General features: G+C 45.4%; 1 protein-coding gene across 3 annotated transcripts in view; it reads left to right on the top strand.

The window, feature by feature from the left end:
• Window positions 1-21,486, top strand: part of Palld (palladin, cytoskeletal associated protein) — a 411,174-nt gene that overhangs the window by 367,501 nt on the left and 22,187 nt on the right. The window contains exons 10-15 of one of the 3 annotated variants that reach the window (XM_036166696.1): window positions 3,194-3,874; window positions 12,114-12,249; window positions 15,207-15,305; window positions 16,100-16,150; window positions 17,405-17,626; window positions 19,166-19,315. In XM_036166696.1, the coding sequence (XP_036022589.1) occupies window positions 3,194-3,874; window positions 12,114-12,249; window positions 15,207-15,305; window positions 16,100-16,150; window positions 17,405-17,626; window positions 19,166-19,315 (1,339 nt within the window). The remainder of the gene's footprint in view (window positions 1-3,193; window positions 3,875-12,113; window positions 12,250-15,206; window positions 15,306-16,099; window positions 16,151-17,404; window positions 17,627-19,165; window positions 19,316-21,486) is intronic. The other 2 variants (XM_036166697.1, XM_036166695.1) reach the window with 2 other exon arrangements.

The following is a 21,486-nucleotide window of genomic DNA, read 5'->3' as shown; positions in this document are numbered from 1 at the left end:
TGCCGTCAGATCCCTTTAAGCACTTAAATAAAACCGCTGCCCAAGTGGGAATCAGACACTTGAAGATTCATAGTCAGTGTTTGGCTTTCCTGTTTCTGCCTCTGAACATTATGCTCTTAACCCCAAGCTGAAGCACTGAGAAATGGGAGAATAACAATCCTGGTGAAGTTCTTCATATCCCTCCTAATACACAACAGGAGCCAAACCACTGCGTTGTTCTGAGTGGTGTCTGGGCAGCTCTCAGGCCGTTTGGGGTTAACACATTTTGTAGTTCTTCCCACTATTTTTTTTTCCAAATAAGACTATTGTAGCAGAAAATTAATGGCAGCAGGACTTGAGGCAGCTGGTCATTCTGTGTTCACAATCAGGAAGCGGAGACTATCTGGTTCTTCCCAGAGCAAGACTGATTTTTATGGAAAGAGTCAAAACCAATGTAGGTGGTTCTAGGGAGTCATTCCCTCCTCCTTGGTAGAAGGCCTGTGGTCTCTGGAGCAGCCCAGCACCACCCAGCTATTTGCTGATGCAGGCCACACTTAAATTGTCTTCAGATACATCTGTGTTTCTCCTGCTAGCATAGAGAGGCTGGCAGTGTTGGGAGCAGGACCTTTGATGAAAGCCACCAGGTGCAGCATGATCCAGAGTGTGGGAGCATATTCCACAGCCTGCCAGGAGCCAGGGAAGAAGGCAGGAGGTGTGGGAAGGGCTTGGAGGAAATCAGAGCAAGGGTGCTGGGCGATTGTGTCTGGAGCTGGTGGGTGGTTTTTTACAAGTTCTCTTCCTAATCTGGTCCTAAACACATGAAGTGGGAGCACATGTGCCGGACAGTCTCCCAAACCACACAGACATCTGGAATCTCACGGGAGTGGCGAGTCTCAGCAGCGGTGGGGCTGCTTTTAAAACCCTCAAATTAAGTTCAGTGGGATCCCATGAAGCCCTTTGTTATTAAAAATCTTTGATGCCTTGCACAGATTAAGAATTGAGAGTCACACTCTCTTTGCTGCTCTCAGCTCCCCAGAAAGTATTTCTTTGCCTTTCCGTGGATGTGAGCATAATCCTTCCCCTGGATAATTATCCAAGGCACGGGAAGGAGGTTAGAACTTGTGATGATCCTCCATCTAAGGATACCTGATAATAAACCTTCAGCTTCTTCGCCTGCGCCTTCCATTCTTTTTATCGTTTTGAGTTTCTGGAGCCTTCATTCTTTAAAGATTAAATGCCTGTGTATAAAAATAAGCAAACAAAAACCCATTGCATTTTCTTTAATGGGTGTGGCATATATGTGTGACTGAATGTGTGTATGTGTGCAAGATGTGTGTATGTATAGGCTAGACGTTGACATCTGGTGTCTTCCTCTATTGCTCTCCACTTTAAATGTTGAGGCAAGGTCTTTTGCTGAGCCCGGAGCTCACTGTTTTCTTCTGGCTACTTTGCTGTCTTGCCTTAGGACTCCCTGTCCCTGCCTTCTGGGTGCTGTGATTACAGGTATGCCCAACTGTAAGCAGAAGTTTCTGTCCCTCAAGCTGCTCCCAAATAACCGATACAAAGTCTTAATATTTATTACCAATCTTCTGCCAATAGCCCAGGCTTGTTACTAGCTAACTCTTACATTTAAATGAACTTGTATTTCTTTATCTACGCCTTTGCCACATGGTTCAGTACCTTTTCTCAGCATGGCATGACCATCTTGCTTCTCTCGGCCTCTGCTCGAGACTCCCCTGACTCCACCATCCTTCTTCCCATCATTCTCAGTTGGGCTCTTCTGCCTGACTTCATCCTGCCCAGCTATTGGCCAGTCAGCTTCTTTATTAAACCAATCAAGGTCACATATATTCACACAGTGTAAAGGAGTATTTCACAACCAACTTTGATGTGGGTTCTGGGGATCTGAATGCCAATGTTCATGTTTGGTGCCACAAAGTGTTTATCCACGAGCCACCTACTCCCCCTTCACCACACTTTTTTCAAAGTTTAAAATTGAATGCACAATTTTGCCTTCTCATGGAGCTGTACCTGCTGGGCCTGCTTATTCAGATCCTCCTTCTTTCGAACTTCCCGTGGCCAGCCATCAGCAGCCATGCTTACCTGTCTGAACAAAATATAGCAGGTGTACAGTTAATTCAAACAAGAAAACCTCTGAGTAGAAGAGTCAAGTTCTAGCTGCCCAATACCCTCTATTTTAATATATATATATATATATATATATATATATATATATATATATATATATATATATATATATATATATATATATATGAAAATTCAGCTGGAGAGGTGGCTAAGCATATGGGAGGCACACAGGTATACGTGCAGACAAAAACACCCACACACCCATGACAATACATCACTCTAGCTAAGGAAAATGTGGACCCTTGATCTTTCCAACTTCTGGGATTACAAGTATGAGCTAGCATGCCCAGCCTTGTTCTGTTTTGTTGAGATAGCTTCTTGCTCTGTAGCCGAGGATGCCCTCAAATCTTCAATCCTCCTGCCTCAGCTTCCCCCATCATAGGACACCACTCCTTTGCATCCAGTTTGAAGTGAAAAAGAACTCAGCTTGTCATGTTACAAGTATTGAGTTGATAGCAGTGAAAAAGGGAAAGCAGACTAATCGAGATCTATAAAAATAATTTAAAGTGGTTATTGGTTTTAATTTTAGCTTTCTTGTTCTTTTCCCCAAAATTTGTCTACCAAAGGCTGGGAACTCATCTCCATTTTTTTCCCTTAATTCTTTTACTGGTTCTTTTACAACACGGCTGTTGGAAATCAGACAACAGCTTCATCTTAGTTGGCAAAGTGGTCTTAAATTATGTACATGTAAGGTTTGTGCAGGTGAGTGCAGTGCCCTCGGAGGCCTGAAGAGGGCGGCCCATCCCCTGGACCTGGGTACAGGTCACTGGGAGCCATTGGTCTGGGACGCTAACCTCATGCAGAGGTTCTTGCTCTCGGATCAGAACACAGAGCCATCCCGAAGCCCCTTCCTCCGGGTTGAAAGGCGCCATTGTCATGGCCATTCCCTGCTTTGTCCAGAGTGGATCAGCCAACTCCTTTCACTCTGATGACTTGTGCCATATCCAGGGTCCACCTCCAATCAGGCACCCTCGGGAAACTGGGTGTGCGCGTGTGTGTGTGTGTCTCCACCCGGGATGCGCCCCCTCTCTGAAGCTGTCGCTTTTCTCTCTGTGTGTGTCCCCAGGGATCCTCTGAAGCTTCAGCAGCTGCAGAACCAAGTGCGCTTGGAGCAGGAGGCGGGTGCCTGGCCCCCGGCGCCCCCGGGTCTCCCTTGCAACAGCAGCAGCAGCGGCAGCAGCGCGCCCCCGTCGCCGCCCTTCCCGCCGCCGCCGCCCGCCTTCCCCGAGCTCGCGGCCCGCGCGTCGCCGGTGCCCGCGGAGCCCATGAGCGCGCTGGCCTCCCGCGCCGCCACCATGCAGTCCTCGGGCTCCTTCAACTACGCTCGCCCCAAGCAGTTCATCGCCGCGCAGAACCTGGGCCCGGCGTCGGGGCTGGCCACGCCCGCCTCCAGCCCCAGCTCGTCCAGCCTGCCGTCGCCTCTGTCCCCGACGCCCAGGCCGTTCGGCCGCGCGCCCGGGCCACCCTTCGCGGAACCCGAGGCCATGTGGGGCCCGTCCTCGCCCTCGCCGCCACCGCCACCGCCGCCCGTCTTCAGTCCCTCCGCGGCCTTCCCGGTGCCCGACGTGTTCCCGCTGCCGCCGCCGCCGCCGCCGCCGCCGCTGCCCAGCTCCGCCTCGCACTGCGGCTCGCCAGCCCGCTTCGGCCCCGGCCAGACGCCCGCAGCCTTCCTCAGCGCCCTGCTGCCCTCGCAGCCGCAGCCCGTCGCTGTCAACGCCCTGGGGCTGCCCAAGGGCGTCACCCCCGCGTGAGTGACACCTGCCCGTCTCCAGCACCCCGGGGACTGTAGTTGCACAGACTCCCCATGACAGTGAGCCCCCCCCCTTCAAACCTGCATACCCAAGAGTTCCAAGTGACACCTGACGTCCCTCTCTGACCACCTGTCCTTCCCTTACCATCCAGGGCCAAGTGGCAATCAGTTTCCCATTACCCAGACGCTGCCTCTTCTGAATGCAGCTGCTTAAAATTCTCATCAGCAAAACCTCCGTTGTGCCTTCCTTAATGAAGAAGGTGGCCTTCGCTGCCATTCATGCAGCGTACAGCTCACATTATTTCATTGGGCACATTACTAAAAGATATCCCTGTCCCACTAACATAACATGATTCAACACGGTCACTAAACTGAGCTAGAAGCCCTGTCTGTCTGACTCTCAAGTCCATCCCCTCACCACCAAATTAAGCCTTATTTCAGCTCAGCTCAGCGTTACATACACTAGATGAGCTTAGGCTGAAAGACTAAACACAACTAAGAAACAATCCTTTAAATACATCTACTGAGAAGGGGAAACCCTGCCTTAGTTAATTTTCTATTGCCTTAAGAAAACGCCATGATCAAGGCAACATACAAAAAGAAAGAATGTAATCTGGGCCACACGTTTCCAGAGTGTTAGAGTCCATGACAATCGTGGTATCCAGAGCATGGATGAGGCAGGCAGGCATGGTGCTGGAGCAGTAGCTGAGAGCTCACACATCTGATCCATAAGCAGGAGGCTTGGAGACAGAGACCGGATCTGGTGTGAGATTTGAAACCCTGTGACACACCTCCTCCAACAAGGCCACACCTCCTAATCCTTCCCAAACAGTTCCATCAACTGGGAACCAAGCATTCAAATATATGAGCCTATGAAGGTCTTTTTCATTCAAACCATCACAATGCCCTTGTACATTAACATGGATAAATAAAGGGTCATGAACTCAAGTAGGAAATTATATAGTGATTCAGCCCCCAGGCAACAGATCATTCTACTCTTCTCTTAGCTTTTTTATTGCAGATTATTTAAAATCTATTGCTCCAAACCTCATACTGACAGCCTCAAAATTCTTTAAAATTGTTAAAGATGAGTTATTTATGAAAGCCCAGGAAAACCTTCTAACTAGATACCATGCAGGTATCAACAAGACCTGTGGCCATAAAGTGAGTAGAAGCTAAGTCAGCATTTCTTTCATAGCAGATTTCAAAAAACAAGGAAGTATGGGGCTGGGGACGTAGCTCTGTTGTTCAGGAAGCCCTGGGTCCAGTCCCCCAGCACTCCTGTGATCGCACCATTCCAATAGAGGCAAAAAGATCACACGTTTAAAGTCATATCCTCCATTAAACATCAAGTTTGAAGCCGGTCTGGGATCCATGAGACCCTCTCTCTCAAAGAGAGCAGGGCTCGGAATGGAACTGCTGAGATAGATAACTCAACCAAGGAAGGGACTTCTCCCCAAACGTGAAGGCCTGAATTTGGCCCAGGCATCCACATGGCAGCGGAGATAACCGACTCCCACAGGCTGTCCTCTGACCTGCACGTGTACATCTTATAGGCAGGCACACACATCAATAAACAGATAAAAATGTAAAATAGAATGTTAAGAGAGTAAACGTTAGCAGAGAGCAAGCTAGAACCCGTATCTCTGTTCTTCTTACTGAAATCGTACCACAGAGTTTGCCCAGAGACAAAAGAGGAATAAAGGACAGGATTTATTTTCACTCCTAGCCAAAGCTTCTCCCGGTTGGGATGCAGTTACATCACAATGCACTGCTTAGCTAGCCTAAACCAGAGAGCCACAGAGACTTGCTTTGTTGGGCACTTTCTGAACGCTGATTACATGAATTCCGTGTTTGAAATCTGGCTTCTTCTCAAATCCTAACTGGAAATAGTATCATCAAAATAAGAATGGAAGTCAAAGAACAGATTCCTATAATAATGATACCATAATGGGTTTCTGTTCAAAGTGGAGTCAGAGAGCTGGCCCGAAGAAAACTTTCTCCCCAGTGTTTTGGTTCGAGTCTTTATTTTGCTGGTAGAAAAGGAAGCATTATCTACTACAAAGAGGCCAACTATTGATTCATGAAGTGGGAGAGTGTGGACAGTTCCATCAATAAAATGCTACCAAATCTTGCTTCCAGGAAACCAATCAAGTACCATTTAAATAATCCGCCCTAATTCCGAGCATCTAGAAGTTGATCAGATTCATCTTTAAAAAGCATTGTGTGGTCATAATCTAAATCATTGCAAGCGGAGACAGTGGTCCATTCTGAGCCTTGACTTTGACCTCCTTCTAAGGATAGTGATGCAATTCTGAGGGCCAGCATCCTGGAACAGGAGCTCGTCCTGTTCATTATCACCAGCAGCTTTTGGAAGCCAGAGTATAATTATCACCACAAAAGAGTCCAGACATTCCTAACATTTCTTTAAAAATGAATGGAGCAGCCGCACTAATTTCTGCCTGAGGAAACTGTACCAAAGAATTGCTAAGTTCTGTGACACCCAATAGTAATGCCAGCTTAGACCACAGGTCCTCAGCCCTATGCCAGCCCAGTAAACCATGACTATGTGGCTGCCCTCTTGTCCTGAACTAACTTCCCCTCACTTGAAGAAGTCTTTGGTAACATGTTTTCTTCTGATGTGCTGTGGGCATTTCAGTCTCCAGGGGATCTCTACATGTCAGTGCCAGATATGGGGGTTGGATCAGATCAACTCCATTCTGTAGGATCCGATAGACACAGTGGCTTTTGCTCACCCTCAGTATTGGACTCTGTTCTCATAAGGGGTGTGGCATGGCCACAGTGCTCCAGCCTCTTCTGTTTGGTTTTTGAGACAGCATCCGCTGTCTTCTAGCATCTTCCTCTTAAGTACTGGGATTACACACATGTGCCGCCAAGCCCGTTACAATGAATCAGCTAACCCCTCCCTCTTTCTCTCCCAATCCTTCTCCTTCCTTCTCCCTGCTCCCATCTCTTTCTCTCTCCCTCCACCCCCCCCACCTCTGTCTCTGGCTTATTTAAGAGAAGGTCTCATGTAGCCTACCCTGGCCTCAAACTCATAAGTAGCTGGGACTTATGACTTCAACTCCTGGTCTCCATGCCTTCATCTCCCAAATGCTGAGATTAAAGGCATGTGCCACCATGCTCAGGATACGATTCTCTTAATTTCCTCTTTTTTATGAGTAGCTTTGGCTTGAAATATTACCCCACGTTTGTGAGACATAAGAGCATGTGCCTGCATATGGATGTGCTGAGAGCATTTCACCCAGCTCTATGCAAATCTTCCAGTGCCCTCTATTTGCCCTGGTTTCTAGGAAATAACCAGAGGGGCAGCCTCATAGTGCTATATGCAGTGAGTGAGGGGAAATCCATGTATCTGGAATAAGCCTGAGCAGAGCGGGCTTGCTGTGACCTACCCCGGAATGCATTGCCTCTGGTCTCTAGTGTGAGCCTCAGAGTTCCATACTGAAAAAAACAGCTTCTGCAGCAGCGCAGCCCTCTGGGCCTTAAGGAGACATTTGATTGTGACAGGCTCTGTTTACAGTTAAATTTTAGACCAATGAGCATTTTAACTCAGTTTTCAAGTCAAGCCATTGGTTAAATAGTAACCAGTAAAAAGAGAACCTAGCAGACAAAAGGGGCATCAGGTCCCCTGGGGTCCTGTCATTAGGCATCCTGGGCCTGTGTTCCCTAGCAGCTTCACAGGCAAGGCCTCCAGTACCCCTGTGCAGGTTGGCGGATGGGTCTGAAAATGTCCCTGACCAGGGGTAGCTCAGTCAGGACGACACAATACCAAGTCATACAGAGTCTTGTGTGTGCTCCTTGCTCAGCTCATTCCTCACAGAAAATAGTGGGAAGCTAACTATAACCATTAAATAAGAGCTTATGGTACTCAGTTTTTTGTGCTCTAGCCATTTTAGTATAGAAGTAAAATTCAGTTTAAAAATAGTGCTTATAAAAAAAATACTATCTATAGTCAAGTGGTGGTGGTGCACGCCTTTAATCCCAGCACTCAGGAGGCAGAGGCAGGGGGAATCTCTATGAGTTTGAGGCCAGCCTAGTCTACAGAGTGAGATCCAGGACAGCCAGGACTGTATCACAGAGAAACCCTGTCTCAAAAAACTAAAACAAAACAAAACAAACAAACAAACAAACAAATAACCTATCTTTTACATATTCTTGAATGTATGACACCCTTGAATATAGAAAGGATCGCAGAATGCCTGTGCTTTTCAAGCTGTGGGACTGAGTTCCCCTCAGGCCACTCAACTTCTGTAGACTAAAGGGATGTAGAGTGGTTGAAAGACGGGCCAGACCTCCAGCTGTTTGGACTGTGCACAGCTGTTTCTGTCATCTGCTAGACTGACCTGAAGGCGTGTATCAAGGGGAGGATGTGTGATGGTGATCTGACCTGGAAGAGTTTACTTTCCAGGTGGTCTTTACATGCTCTAAATGCTTTTGCCCCAATGTCACGAGCACTATTTAAAACGGCAGGTGACTTCCTGCCAAAGCCAGAGGAAACAGCTCCATGGTGTCTTTGCAGTTGGGCCCAGCGTATTCACTGACTTACTTACAGGGGGAAGCCTGTTCCAAGCTGTTGACTGGCTCAGGTTTGCCTCCCAGTGCGGAATTCTGTGAGGAGGTCTAGTTTGAGGACAGTTGACTTTGAATAAGCATTGTTTTTTGTTTGTTTGTTTGTTTTTGTTTTTAGTTGTACAAATCACCTGAAGAGAGAGCGCCCCTTTGTCAGCGGCCACCTCTTTACTTCCTAAAGAGCTGGCTCTTCCTCAGTTGTCAAACACCGCCAGGCCACCTGAGGAAGCAGTCACTTTAAACCCCAGCAGGGTGTTCAAAAGCTTTGCCCTGGAGACAGGACCAGGCTTCCTTCCCCGTGTCTCCCCTTGCCAAACGCTCCATTTTGACGTCTTATTCCCACCGTACCTAACTTGCTTTCCTAAATATTTTCTGCATTATTCCAATGAGCTCCCACCACCACTGTTGTTTTAATGTTCCAAATTAAACTATGGATGAGAAATGATGTCTTCCCTATCTCTTCCCCCATGGTTCACAGTGACTGTCTGTTGACCCTGAGGGCTCGTTCTGACCGTAGGGTCCAGACACCTAGATCTCCTTTACACCCTCAGCTATGGCACTGGAGTGCACTAATACAAGCCCTCTGCCTATGTTCCTTGACAGTCTGTGGCTCTTACTACCCTGTGGAATGCCCTTCCCCTCATTCTTTTTCTTTCCTGTGTTGAAACGATAAATACGTGAGTGGCAGAGACCACACCAAGATAAAGGACTTCTCTGTGAAATGTCCCAGAGCAGCTATTCTAAGTTCCCCCAAAAAGAGTCAAGTACACTGGAAAATGCTTTCCAAGCAGCAGAAGCCGCTCTAGTAAAGATGGTGTTATCTGTCCCAGACAGTTGGATCAGTCTATAAACGCCAGCTCTCTGTTTCTTTCATTTAGATCATCTGTTCTGGTCTTGTCACTCACCTTCTTATGCCTCTGGTTTCTCTGTGTAGCCCCGGCTGTCCTAGGGACTCACTCTGTAGACCAGGCTGACCTCGAACTCCCAAGTGCTGGGATCACAGGCATGCACCACCACAGCCAGCGACACCTTTGGTTCTTATTTGTGCTGAGAACACAAGCCCTCGGTGTAGACTGCCTGCAACACAGAGGCACCTTCTATAATCAGAGGCTGCTCATCCACGGTTGCGCAGCTTGGTTATACTGCTCAGGCTGCATACAGTGGGAAATCGCACACATGCGCAATTCGTGCACAAGAGCTTAGCTGCCCTTAGTCTGTCTTTCGGGTGACTTCAGGAGCCAACTGTTCTGTTCCTCGGGCAGGGGCAAAAGCAGCACAAAGCTTTCTTCCAAAATTGTATAATATTGCCTTGGCCCGAGCTTGGCTTTTCACGTGTCCTCTGATCTCACATGGTATGGAGCAAGTATTCTTGACTGAAGAGGGAAAAATAGACGTGAAGATAGATAATACATATGTTCACTCATTGCAGAAACATCTGCATGTGCTCTGTGCTGAATGGAAACAGCCACAGTGGGAAAGAGACCATTCAAGAATACAAATAGTCAGTACGAGAGATACATGAAGATCATAAGCATGGGACGTTACCAATGGGATAGACTTAGGCACATCTTTTTCCAAGGAGACGTTAGGTGAAAGCCGATGATGTAGCTGGAAGCAAGCCTGTGTAGGAAACCCAGAAAACTATGAGCATTTTTGTTAAATGACTGCATGGTGCTAAAAACTGAATTCTAAATCATAATTCATAGGACTCTGTCAGTGCCTTAAGCAAGTTCACCACCGCCTATTTTTCTGCACCTTCCAGCCTCCCTGAATCTCAAGATCACTTCTCAGTGAATAGAACAGAAGATAAAGATGTCACAGTTTTTATTTGTTTCTTCAATGTTTAACTCCAGTGTGCTGGGGCAGTTTTCACTGAACTAGATGGACTGGAGACTCGGGTTTTATTAGCTAAGATATTTTCCTCTGTAAGGATCAAATGACTCGGTTATAAGTAGATGAGGTACACAGGGTTTGCTGGCTTACAAAACAAGTCTAAGATGGGACATTCTATTGCTACCAGGGAAAGAAGAGGGACATGTCTCCCTTTATGTCTCCTTTTAGAGATGGGAGCACACGACCTTCTCATCCCACTTCCATTACTCACCTCTCCATGGCCAAGGCATGCCGCCTACCTTTACTAAATTAATTAATACTTAGAAGAATGGGAAAAAGAAAACTCATATTGGCTTAGAGCCAGCCCCTGTATCAGGGTAGGAGATCTCTCTAAGCATTGGTCCATACACTCAGGAAGCCACTGCCCCTAACATCAGACTTGCCTCTTGCCTCTTTATAAGTGGAAGGACTATATGCATCTTTCTATGACTTCCTTTATTTTCTTTTAACCCCAAAATTCAACTATGTTGAATAGGGTAGTGATGGGTCATTCATTTTTCCCTTTATGGTGCATTCAGTCTGTCACTGATTTCCACCCGCTGAGTTGATGAGGGCAGAGACAGAAAAATAGACAGCAGTTTGCTCAAGACACCAGCAGGAGTCCACACCTACCCAGCACGCAGCATTGGTGCCCCCTGGTGCACAGTCCAGAAATTGCTGCAGCCCTCCTTGTTCCCTGTGGTGTGATATATTGTAGTGCGGATTTATGGCTTACCATCTATGGTAAGACAGGCTGACCTGCCAGAGCCTGCTTGAGTAAAACCACACCAAAGATCTTATAGCTCAGGTTTACGTTAGTCAAATAGGATACATGGAGATGGGAGGGGATGTAGCAAATGTAATTCAGGTTGAACATCCCTAATGTGAAAATCCAATTTCTGAAACCCTCCCAAATGCAGTGTTGAGCATTCACTTGATACTATAAGTAGAAACCTGGAATAGGTGATACTCAAAATACAGGCACACTAAGAATTCTGCATAGAATACCCTTGTGTTCTACCTATAAAATATATAAGACACGTGAAGGATTTTCACTTTTTTAAAAACAGAGTATTGTGTAGTCCAGGCTGGCTTTGAACTTGCTACGTAGCTGAGGATGACTTTGAACTACTGCCTCTTTTGCCTCCACCTCCTGAGTGCTGGATTGACAGGCATTACACACTCAATTTACTCTCTCTGCTGAGTATTAGAAAGCAGGTTTTTGTGCATGGTAGGCAAGCCCTCTACCAATTGAGCTACATCCCCAAATCTTGGCCCCAAGTATTTCTGATAAATGATGTATTGCTTTCAATGAGGCAAGTCCTGTCATTGAGTACAGTGATTATGAAGGACCAAAATATTTTTTTAATCATAAGAGAAATTGGCCCCCTTTAAATCCTCTTGGTAGTAACATTTCATTCATGTTCGTGTATTTAATAAACAACTTTAAGAAACTTGACAAGGTCAAGGTTGAGTCGGTTTAAACTTGATAGCAAGCCACTCACTTTTCCACTTGACAATGCCACTCCCCGGGATGAAAACACAGGCATTCCCTGTCTGTGGCATTTACCTAGGCGCTGAAGATGCTCCAAGAACTGGTTCCTGAATGCCTGAAAGCATCTGTCACGGTTCTCTCCATCTGAGTGGCTGCAGATGCTTTAAAGAGAAAAGCAGTGAATGGCATTTGCTACAGTGTGCTCTCTCTCTGTTGAACTCCGATGATTGACTTGGACTCGTGTTGACTGGACCGCCCTATGCTTTTGTTGTGCAGGGGATTTCCGAAGAAGGCCAGTAGAACTGCTAGAATAGCATCTGATGAGGAGATTCAAGGCACCAAGGATGCTGTCATTCAAGACCTGGAACGGAAACTTCGCTTCAAGGAGGACCTTCTGAACAATGGCCAGCCGGTACTGACAGAAGGGGGGTTTAGACTCAGGATCCTAGCTCCCCACTCCCCACATCTCTTCTCCTGGTTCACTAAGGCTCAAGTTCATAAGACTTGCCCACCAGACTGTTTCATTACCTCTGAGTCTCAGCATTCCTCTTAGTGAGGAGGAGAGGAAAGGAAGCAGAAAGGACAATAATAACCAGGGTTAAAACCAAAACAAATGATTAATGATGACACTATAAAGTGTCCACATCCACAGGGATTCCTCGGGAGGAAACAGGAAGGTGATCTGGGATAGCAGGTACCCAGAAGCAGTGAACTGGAATGAAGGGCGTGCCCACCCCAACCCACCCCAACCCACCCCACCCCTGCCCTGGCCCCAATAACCTGTGCTAGTGAAACCGTGGCCAAGGTGGAATCCTATCCTCCCTGCCTGAGTAGACACTGCTCCATCACTTCAAAGTAATGCCTGTCCCACAGTCTTGATCCGAGTTTTAAAGCACTACTACCAAACTTGACAACAAAAACTACTCATGCTTTAAGGCTACAGGTTAGCGACTATATCCATCAATCTGATGAGAAATAGATGATTCGTTCCTTATTTAAATATTCCCTAGCTGGGTGTGTTTGGTTGCTTACTCTTTTCTTATCTTCTCGAAATTTTTAAAGGGCTGGGAAAGCCAGCAAATCAGGCAGCCTGAGCACAGGAGAGGGGCCTTTTTTGGATTTATCATGAAATACCAGAAAAATAAGGTTGGCTCTTCAGCTGAAGAGGCCTCTGTGTAAAACCTTCTCGGACGCCTTTTCTGAACAGAACACGCTTTAGTTTTCTGGGATTTTTAACCTTGAAGCATTGATAAAAATGTGGATGAGCCTGTTTAATTGGCAAGTTGGAGAACAGAGGAGTATTAGATGCTGATTTTAATGATGAAGGGCTCTTAATCTAAGATTAAGCTTCTGTCGAGCTTTGTGATGCTTATTTCACTGGGTTCTGAGGCTCTGCATGAGAGGGAAGTATTTCCCCTGACAAGTGATTGCACACACTCTGGAAGTGTTCCCTGGCTCTGTCAACAAAAGCCTTTGGAAGATTAAATAGATGTTTATGGGACTTTTTTTCTAGCCAGGTGAGGGCATTGCTCCAACTCCCCCAGCACTATGTTTTTTTTTTATTTAAATATCCCTTAGGGATGGGGGTTCTCTTGGATAAAAATAAAACTTCTATAAGCTACAACTTATACATTGTTGTATAAGTATACATTGGTATGTATACTTCCTATTTGGCTTGTATATATTCTATAACTCATATATGTATACATTCTTTATATTTATCTGTTTAGCAATTAGTAAGCATTCACAGTTAGTTTCATCCATCCCATAGTTGATAGTTTAGGACAAGAAAAGCCAAGTTCCTTTTTTCAAAAAGGCGATTCCCAAATAAGTTGTTCATTCCATTACATAATATTCTGTTACTTACTTTGGCTTCTGTGGACAAGGATTTGTATTTCCACACAGCACAGTGGCATAGAAACGAAGCTGTGAAGTGGAATTGGTTGTAAAGGTAGCGGGGACATCTCGGCGAGGGAGTGGGTACCAGTTGCTATTTCTGCCTTTGAGGGACAGGCCTCCCACTGAGGACAACATTCTCCACCAGAACATGGGGAAGGCTTTGTAAGAGAGCAGGAATCTAAAACTCCATATGAAAACTGAACTCCCTCTTGTTAACAGAATTGATAGAATCACTTTACGTAATCATTGGACCGAATCACTCGCTGCGACGTTCAGACACTCTCTCTGCGTCCCCTGCCATTTCTTCAGCAAATGAAAGAATTTCAACCTTAGGGCTATTTGGCATTGGATCTGTTTCACTTTCCAGTTTCAGCTGGGACCAGAACCAGCAATTACTGGAAACTGTAAATTCAACCAACATATTTTTCTCATTAGAGACTATTGAGTAGTGTTTGTGTTGACATTCAGAAATTTGAAGGTTCATCTAAAATGATGCTTGGACTCTGTATTATTTTAGATTCCACCCTACAAATTATTCCTATTTCTAATTGATCCTTTGTTTGACAATGCCCCTAGGGGGATTTGTGAGCTCTCGCAAATCCATAATTCTAAGGCGTATAGAAACAACGCGCAAAAACAAGAATCACAAAAAGCAGTATGGTCTTCTTCCCAGTGGGCAAACAGTGCCTGTCTGAGAAGTCATGGATTGTGGATGCTGGCTGCTTGCTTGTCCTTACTTTAGCCACGTGTAGTCGGGTTTTGTGTGTGTGTGTGTGTGTGTGTGTGTGTGTGTGTGTGTGTGTGTGGATTGTCTTTGTTTCAAACAGCTTACACTGCACAGCAGTGTCCTTAGAGGTGGAGCTGACCTCAGACTCCCCTGTACCCGTGTTGGCTGAGCATATTCTGGGTGTCACATGTGGTGGGAACTGACCGGGAGGATTGGTTCTGCCATCACCACCTGCTTTACTTCTCTGTGTTCCACGTGTTGCCCTTTCGAGCAGCAGTCTTTCTGTCACTGGCTGGAACCGACATGGATGATCTGAAACCTGGGAAAGTCTTTGAGAGGAACATTTCCTCTGCTGATTTAAAAGCATCCCTCTTTCCTCTGGGTTTTCACTAAGGACAAGGATGACACGACTGTACTATGTGGGCTTAGCCTGGCTGCTTATCGTTCACTTGGATCTGTGTGATATCAGGTGGTAGCTGCCAAGATTAATTATCTCATCTCCCAGCAGTGAATCAGGCTCCATGAGGCAGAAGCAGGGGAGAGAGGCCAGTGAAGGCCACTTATTTCTGAACGAAGCCAGGACAAGAAATAGACTCTTTGGGATAGAGCTATGAAGCTGAGGAGAGACTAGTTACAGAAAAAAAAAATCAAAACTTACTTTACGTTTTTATCCTGTTTCCATTGGCAGTGTATAGCTGTGATTTTCCCTTTAATTTTGTGTTTCTGTGACCTCTTTTGCACAGAGACTAACATATGAGGAAAGAATGGCCCGCCGCTTGCTGGGTGCCGACAGCGCAAATGTCTTCAACATCCAGGAGCCGGAAGAAACCGCAGCCAATCAGGTACCACGTGGCCCTGAACTTCCTGGGAAATAATCACCATTCTGCCCACTCTCCCCACACTCTTTATGGACTCTGTCCTTGAGATCAGTTGTGTGGCAAGTAGCAGGCAAGTCACAGAAAAGCAGGGTTGCTGCCCCATCAACCTCCTTGTGGTCCTCACTGGTCAAATGCCTGACACTGCAGAGTGATTGCTAGAGCATCTCTAAGAACTGGTCTATGCCTGGTATTGATCCCCATGCTTTCCTTCCCAGGATCTTCATGTTTTCCAGACTGTCCTATGCTTTAAAAATGCAACATGGCTTTGTATGGAAAAACACTTTTCACTTACGTTCTTTGAAGTGAGCTAATTAATAAATGTCCCCATAATGTTCTTAATGTCAGCCAAAATTAGACCCCCCTATGCTCAGAATACAGCACCTCTGCCCTCTTTCATGAAGGTGATCATAAAACACTAACCAACAGAGATCTAGGTGCTAACTCATGCCCTGCTACTACAAAAAAAAAAAAAAGAAGTCATCTTGTGGATCTAGGGCAATCTGCTTTATAATTCTATTAATCCCAATTAGAGTTTTTAGATGTAGTCTCAAATGAAAAACAAACAAAAGAGGCCCCACAAAGCTTTAAAGCAAGGCTAAAGAATCAAGTGAACTCTCCACCCCGTCCTGGAGACCAGGCTTTCCTCTGGAAGCTTCAAGTTCGGTATTCAAGCCGCCACAAACGTTCATTCAAAGAAAACTAGAAATTCTCGCTTCATCTGCCTGTCCGTCTTCACTTCTTGTTTTCTGCCGTTACAGGACGTTGGGGCTCCGCGGGCTTCTGTAGGGAGTCCTCTGGATGGTCAAAAGGTTAAGCTCCACTGTCCTTCTCTGTCCAGTCTCCCACTGTACCTAACTTCTCTGCTTCCTTTCATGTCTGTGTGTCTGTCTTCACTGGCATGTGGTAATTATCAATACTGTGGCTGGGATCAATTTTTCATGTGGTCTCAAATGAATCTATTTACTGCCATGCACCTTTTCTTATTGTTTATCTACAAACCTGACTTTAATTTCTAGCATGAGTAAATACACTAAACTTTGAGACACTGAAAATTTTTCATTTCTTAGATACCCTTTTGGAAGTGGGGGGGGGTGCTACATTTGATAGTAATTAATTAAAATAAAGCAGCTTGCAGTGTGTGGCTTTCATAACTTTATTCATATTGCTGTATTCCTTTCCTCAAACCAATAAACTATTTTCAGAAGGCTGAGTAACTTTTTAAAGGAAAAAGACCATAATTAAAATAGTCTCTTAAGCAAGTGTGACAGTGCACACCTGCAATCCCAGCATTCAGAAAGCTGAAGCAGCGGATGGCCGAGCTTGAGGCTAGCCTAGGCTATATAGCAAGAGCCTGTCTCAAAAAAAAGCAACAAAATGGTCTCCTACTCAATATCACCTAGGGAACATGCGATGGTAGGCTGTCCTGTGTCCATGGTAATGTGCAGGAAACTGCAGCCGCCACCCTGAACACTGTCACAAAATCTATGGTGATGTTTTTGTTCTCAACCAAAGTTGTGGCTTGCTTTTGTTTAAGAGAGGGGCTCCTAAGAGGTGCAGATTTAGGAGGGAGCCCCAATGTAATTCATGTGCTGTGTGCTCAAAGAGAAGTAAAAGCAGAAAAATGTGGTGCTACCCCCTTTGCTTGATAGAATTCTGCGCACTCTGTGGCTGCTTGCCCCATGCACTGTGGCCTTCTGGAGGAGCGTGCAGCCCACACCGGTTTTTACCTAGTAGAAGAAGAGACCAACATGTTTCCTTCTTAGGCAAATTTAGAGTGGTTAGCCTTCCCTTCATATTTTCAACTGCTCCTCGACACCCCTTCCCAAGAAAGGTAGTGGGCGTTTGCTTGTGTATTTATGGTTTTTGTTTTATTTGGGGAATCAGACTTGAAGATGATTTTAAGTATCACACAAACCCAATTCCAGATGTTTTTTTCTATGACACTGAATTGAGCCCAGACTGTAGTTCACTGTAAAAAAAAATACCTTACCTCCCCGCGTTTTGTTAGCAAGGGAGCTACTGTCTCGGGAGATGCTGACTGGGACCTTCTGTGTCTGGCCTAGGAGTACAAAGTCTCCAGCTGTGAGCAGAGGCTGATAAGTGAGATAGAGTACAGGCTGGAGCGCTCTCCTGTGGATGAGTCGGGGGATGAGGCGCAGTATCCCGATGTGCCTGCAGAAAGCGCAGCCGCGCCCTTCTTTGAGATGAAGCTGAAACATTACAAGATCTTTGAGGGGATGCCTGTGACGTTCACGTGTCGAGTGGCTGGGAACCCAACGCCAAAGGTAAGCGGAAGATGTCAAGCATTGCAGTAACAAAACACCTAAGCAGTTCACGGGGAAGAACCCCTCTAGTGGTGCCTTGGCTTCATCAGAAATAATCAAATCGCTAAAAACGCATGATTAGGAGGGATGGCGCCTTGTATAATTGAATTTTAGAGCTGACAGTTAATCTAATTCTCGTGATTACTGCATAATATGATTTCTATAACTTGGAACCAACTTAAAAAAAAAAATGGGCGTTATAGAAAGCCAGGCACAGTGACTCATGCCCTTAATCCCAGCCCCGGAGAAGCAGAGGCAGGTGGATCTCTATGAGTTCAAGGCCAGCCTGAGTTCCAGGACAGCCAGGGCTACATAGTGAGACCCTGTCTCAAGGTGGGAAAGGGGAGTTAGAGACGTTATTGCAGAAGGAGTGTAATGGGCGACTGAATATGTCCAGTCTTCCTAACTTAAGGATGGACGATTTTACATTAAAATTTAGGCGAGCACACTCAGCAGTGGGTGCCATCGTGGCCTCCTCCTACATGCCATCTTCATGTTTGCTCTCATTCATCCCCCACAGCTACTCCCCCTGCTTCTCACCCCCCCCACACACCCCAAGCTGGTTCTGTCTCCTAGTTAGATGTCCTTTTGCTTTCCTATTACAACCATCCCATTACCCTGTAAAAATTGGAACTTTAGACAAAAACAATTTTTTTATTTGATCAAGATTTATTTTTACCTAATTATTTTTAACATATAGTTTTCAGTCAGTCCAACTTACACATTTAAAAAACACTGGGCCTTTCAATTATACTGTGTTCTTTTCAAAAATAATGGGGAGAGTTGATAATATGCATCTTGACCCAGTGGGCGCCCAGTGTCATCAACCTGTGTGTGCTGCCTCCTTCCCTGGCACCCTCTTTTTTTCCCCACAGAGGTCAGCAGAAACAGTTTGGAGTCTTTTTTATTCTGTAAATCAAGGTTTTCACCTTTACCTTATGAGTAATACATTTTTAATTGCCAATACATTTTGAAGGAAAATAAAAATACATATAATGCCACTTTGTGGAGCTAATCACTGCCCCAGGCTGTATATAGGTAAATATACATATATTACTTCACATAAATAATATGGATGTAAATGACAGTTTTAATGAGCAAAATGATCTCTTTTTCATGCATATACTTATTAAACGTAAGTAGGGGTACAGCAGGCTGGAGAGATGGCTCAACAGTCAGGAGCACTTACTGTTCTTCTAGAGAACTGGGTTTGGTTCCCAGCATCCACAGCAGGTGGCTCACAGCCCAACTCCAAGACACCTGATGCCATTTGTGATCTCTACAAGTGCACACATTCGTGCATATACCATACATGCACACACAACTTTTAAAAACTAAAATGAAATTGGATTTGCTGTGACCTCCTTTTATTGCTCAAAATCCAGTCTCTCATGAGGTACTTGCTTTAGCATCTTAACAGTGCGCTCTACAGACCAGGCACCGCGCACATCTGGACGGTCAGAGGCCATGCATAGTCTTTATCCTTGTTTCCTTCCACAGATCTATTGGTTCAAAGATGGCAAGCAGATTTCCCCAAAGAGTGATCACTACACCATTCAGAGAGACCTTGATGGGACCTGCTCCCTCCACACCGTGGCCTCTACCCTCGACGATGATGGGAACTATACAATCATGGCTGCCAACCCTCAGGTGAAAATGGATGGAGGGCTGGGCTGTGTCTGTGTCTAGGGTTTCAGGTCCTTGATTAGGCAGAGGAACTGTTTAAGAGGTGAAGCTGTCTTTTTTTTTTTTTTTGACCTGTGAAACTGTTTTCTACATCTTCTCTCTCTCTCTCTCTCTCTCTCTCTCTCTCTCTCTCTCTCTCTCTCCCTCTCCCTCTCCCTCCCTCTCCCTCTTCCTTTCCCTCTCCCTCTCTTTTAGAAAATTTGTTGTGCAAGCATTCATTCCATGAAGAATCCCTATAAGTATGATCCTGGCACATATATGCATTCCTTCCACAAATTCTATCCAGGGTATTCTCTGTGATCACCTCTTGCTGGGATTATGGAGTTGCAGGGGAGACAAAGTTTGGCGATAGGAAATAAACCTGTGAAAGAGTAAACTGCATCATTCAGTGGAGTTAAGTGCAAGAAAATAAAGAAGGGAACATGGTACGGACCAAGTGGTGGCGTGTACACATGTACTAGACAAACCCAGACTATTTAAAAATAATGCATGTAAGACATCAATGGACATCTTGGTTACCAGTAGACTTCCCCACCAACAGTGCCTATGTATAGATTTTGGATTTGTTTGTAACAAATGATTTTTTCTTATATTGCACATGGATTTAGGGTCAGAAAAGCAGTTACCTTCTCTGAATGTAATAACTAGTTGCCAGGCATCACCTCACCCTCGCCATTCAAACCTGTAGATTACTTCTCAATGAGTATCCTACAGCACCATGCTGGGAATTGGGAACACACAAGAACAAGATGAGCAAGAGGTGATTTTGTATGTGTTTTCACGATGATTTCCCTAAGTCCACAGAAGTATACGTCATCTCTTTAAAAGAGGGGGACTAAAATGAACAAGTGTATTATATAATTAATGAAGAAAGTCATATGAAATTTCCAGTCCATTTATCTCATTCCATATTTCATTACTCTAAAAATATTGTTAGAAGGTATTTTAGTCTATGGTCATGCCATGATGAATGTCCCCATCTCTCTTCACCTCTGAGCTAATCAGAGTCAGCTTGATTAGTACTGCTTGGGAGAAGATGATATTTTAACAAAACATGAAGACTTGAGGGCTTTTTATGGGACTTTTCCTATTCAAAGACCAGCCTCTCTATAAAGATATGTGTGCACCATCAAAATTAAACTGAGACAGTTTGTCCAGATAATAGGCTTATGGACAAGCACAGCAGCCACTTCGCCGTGGCTGGAAAGTATGTACATTGATGCACCTTCTTGAGGTTCTAATTTTGTCATTATGACTATCCTGAAAAAACAGAATGAAAACCATTATTAGAAGGGGGTGCAGTGATGGCACCCACGGATACAGCCGGGTTGTGATGCCACCCAGCACTGGCAGGGCAGACATTGGCAGATCTTTGGGGCTCATTGTCTAAGCATGCTAGCCTAATCAGTGAGCTCCAGACTCAGTGGGAGACCCTATCTCAAAAAATAAGGTGGCAATAGGAGTGATTGAGGAAGACATCTAATGTTGAATGGCCTCTGGCCTCCACGTGCACACATGTGCATGCACCTGCACACACATGTGAACTCGTGTACACACACACACACACACACACACACAAGCATAAAAGTTACAACCTAATGCTTATGTTTCTATTTGGTGTGTTTGGAGGGGAAAGAAGAAACAGAACTTGCCCCCCTTTTTTCTTGTTTTTGGTATATTTCCTTGACTATCAACAAATTCCAACTGTCAGTTTTCTGACTGCTTGAGAAGAAATGCTGGAGAATCAACAAAATCCAGAATCTTCTGGATGGGTTCTTTATTCTGTTTTTCCTCCAGGAAGGTTGGGGCTTACTACAGGGTAGAATGATCAGGGCTCCCGAGTACTTGCCAGAACTGGTCCCTGCTATTAATCTCAGTGCGCTTTCCTGGCGTGTTTGAAGTTGCTAGTGGAATGAGCTGTTTTGTAGAACAGAAGGATGCAGATGCAAACTGCAATTGAATCTGCTTCTAGCCCTCTTCCAAATTGTGCGTGCGTGTGTGCACAGAAGAGCTCTAAACAAGGGAAGGCAGAGCTCGGAGCTCAACATACCAGCCAGCCTCAAGAGTCAGTGTGTCTGCTCATAGAAACTGTTTTGACAAACTGCCCTGCCGTCCCTAGTTAAAGGGAGACACTA

The sequence above is a fragment of the Onychomys torridus genome, chromosome 17 (genome assembly GCF_903995425.1).
Source record: "Onychomys torridus chromosome 17, mOncTor1.1, whole genome shotgun sequence".
Classification (NCBI taxonomy): domain Eukaryota; kingdom Metazoa; phylum Chordata; class Mammalia; order Rodentia; family Cricetidae; genus Onychomys; species Onychomys torridus.
This window is presented reverse-complemented; position numbering and strand designations above follow the sequence as displayed.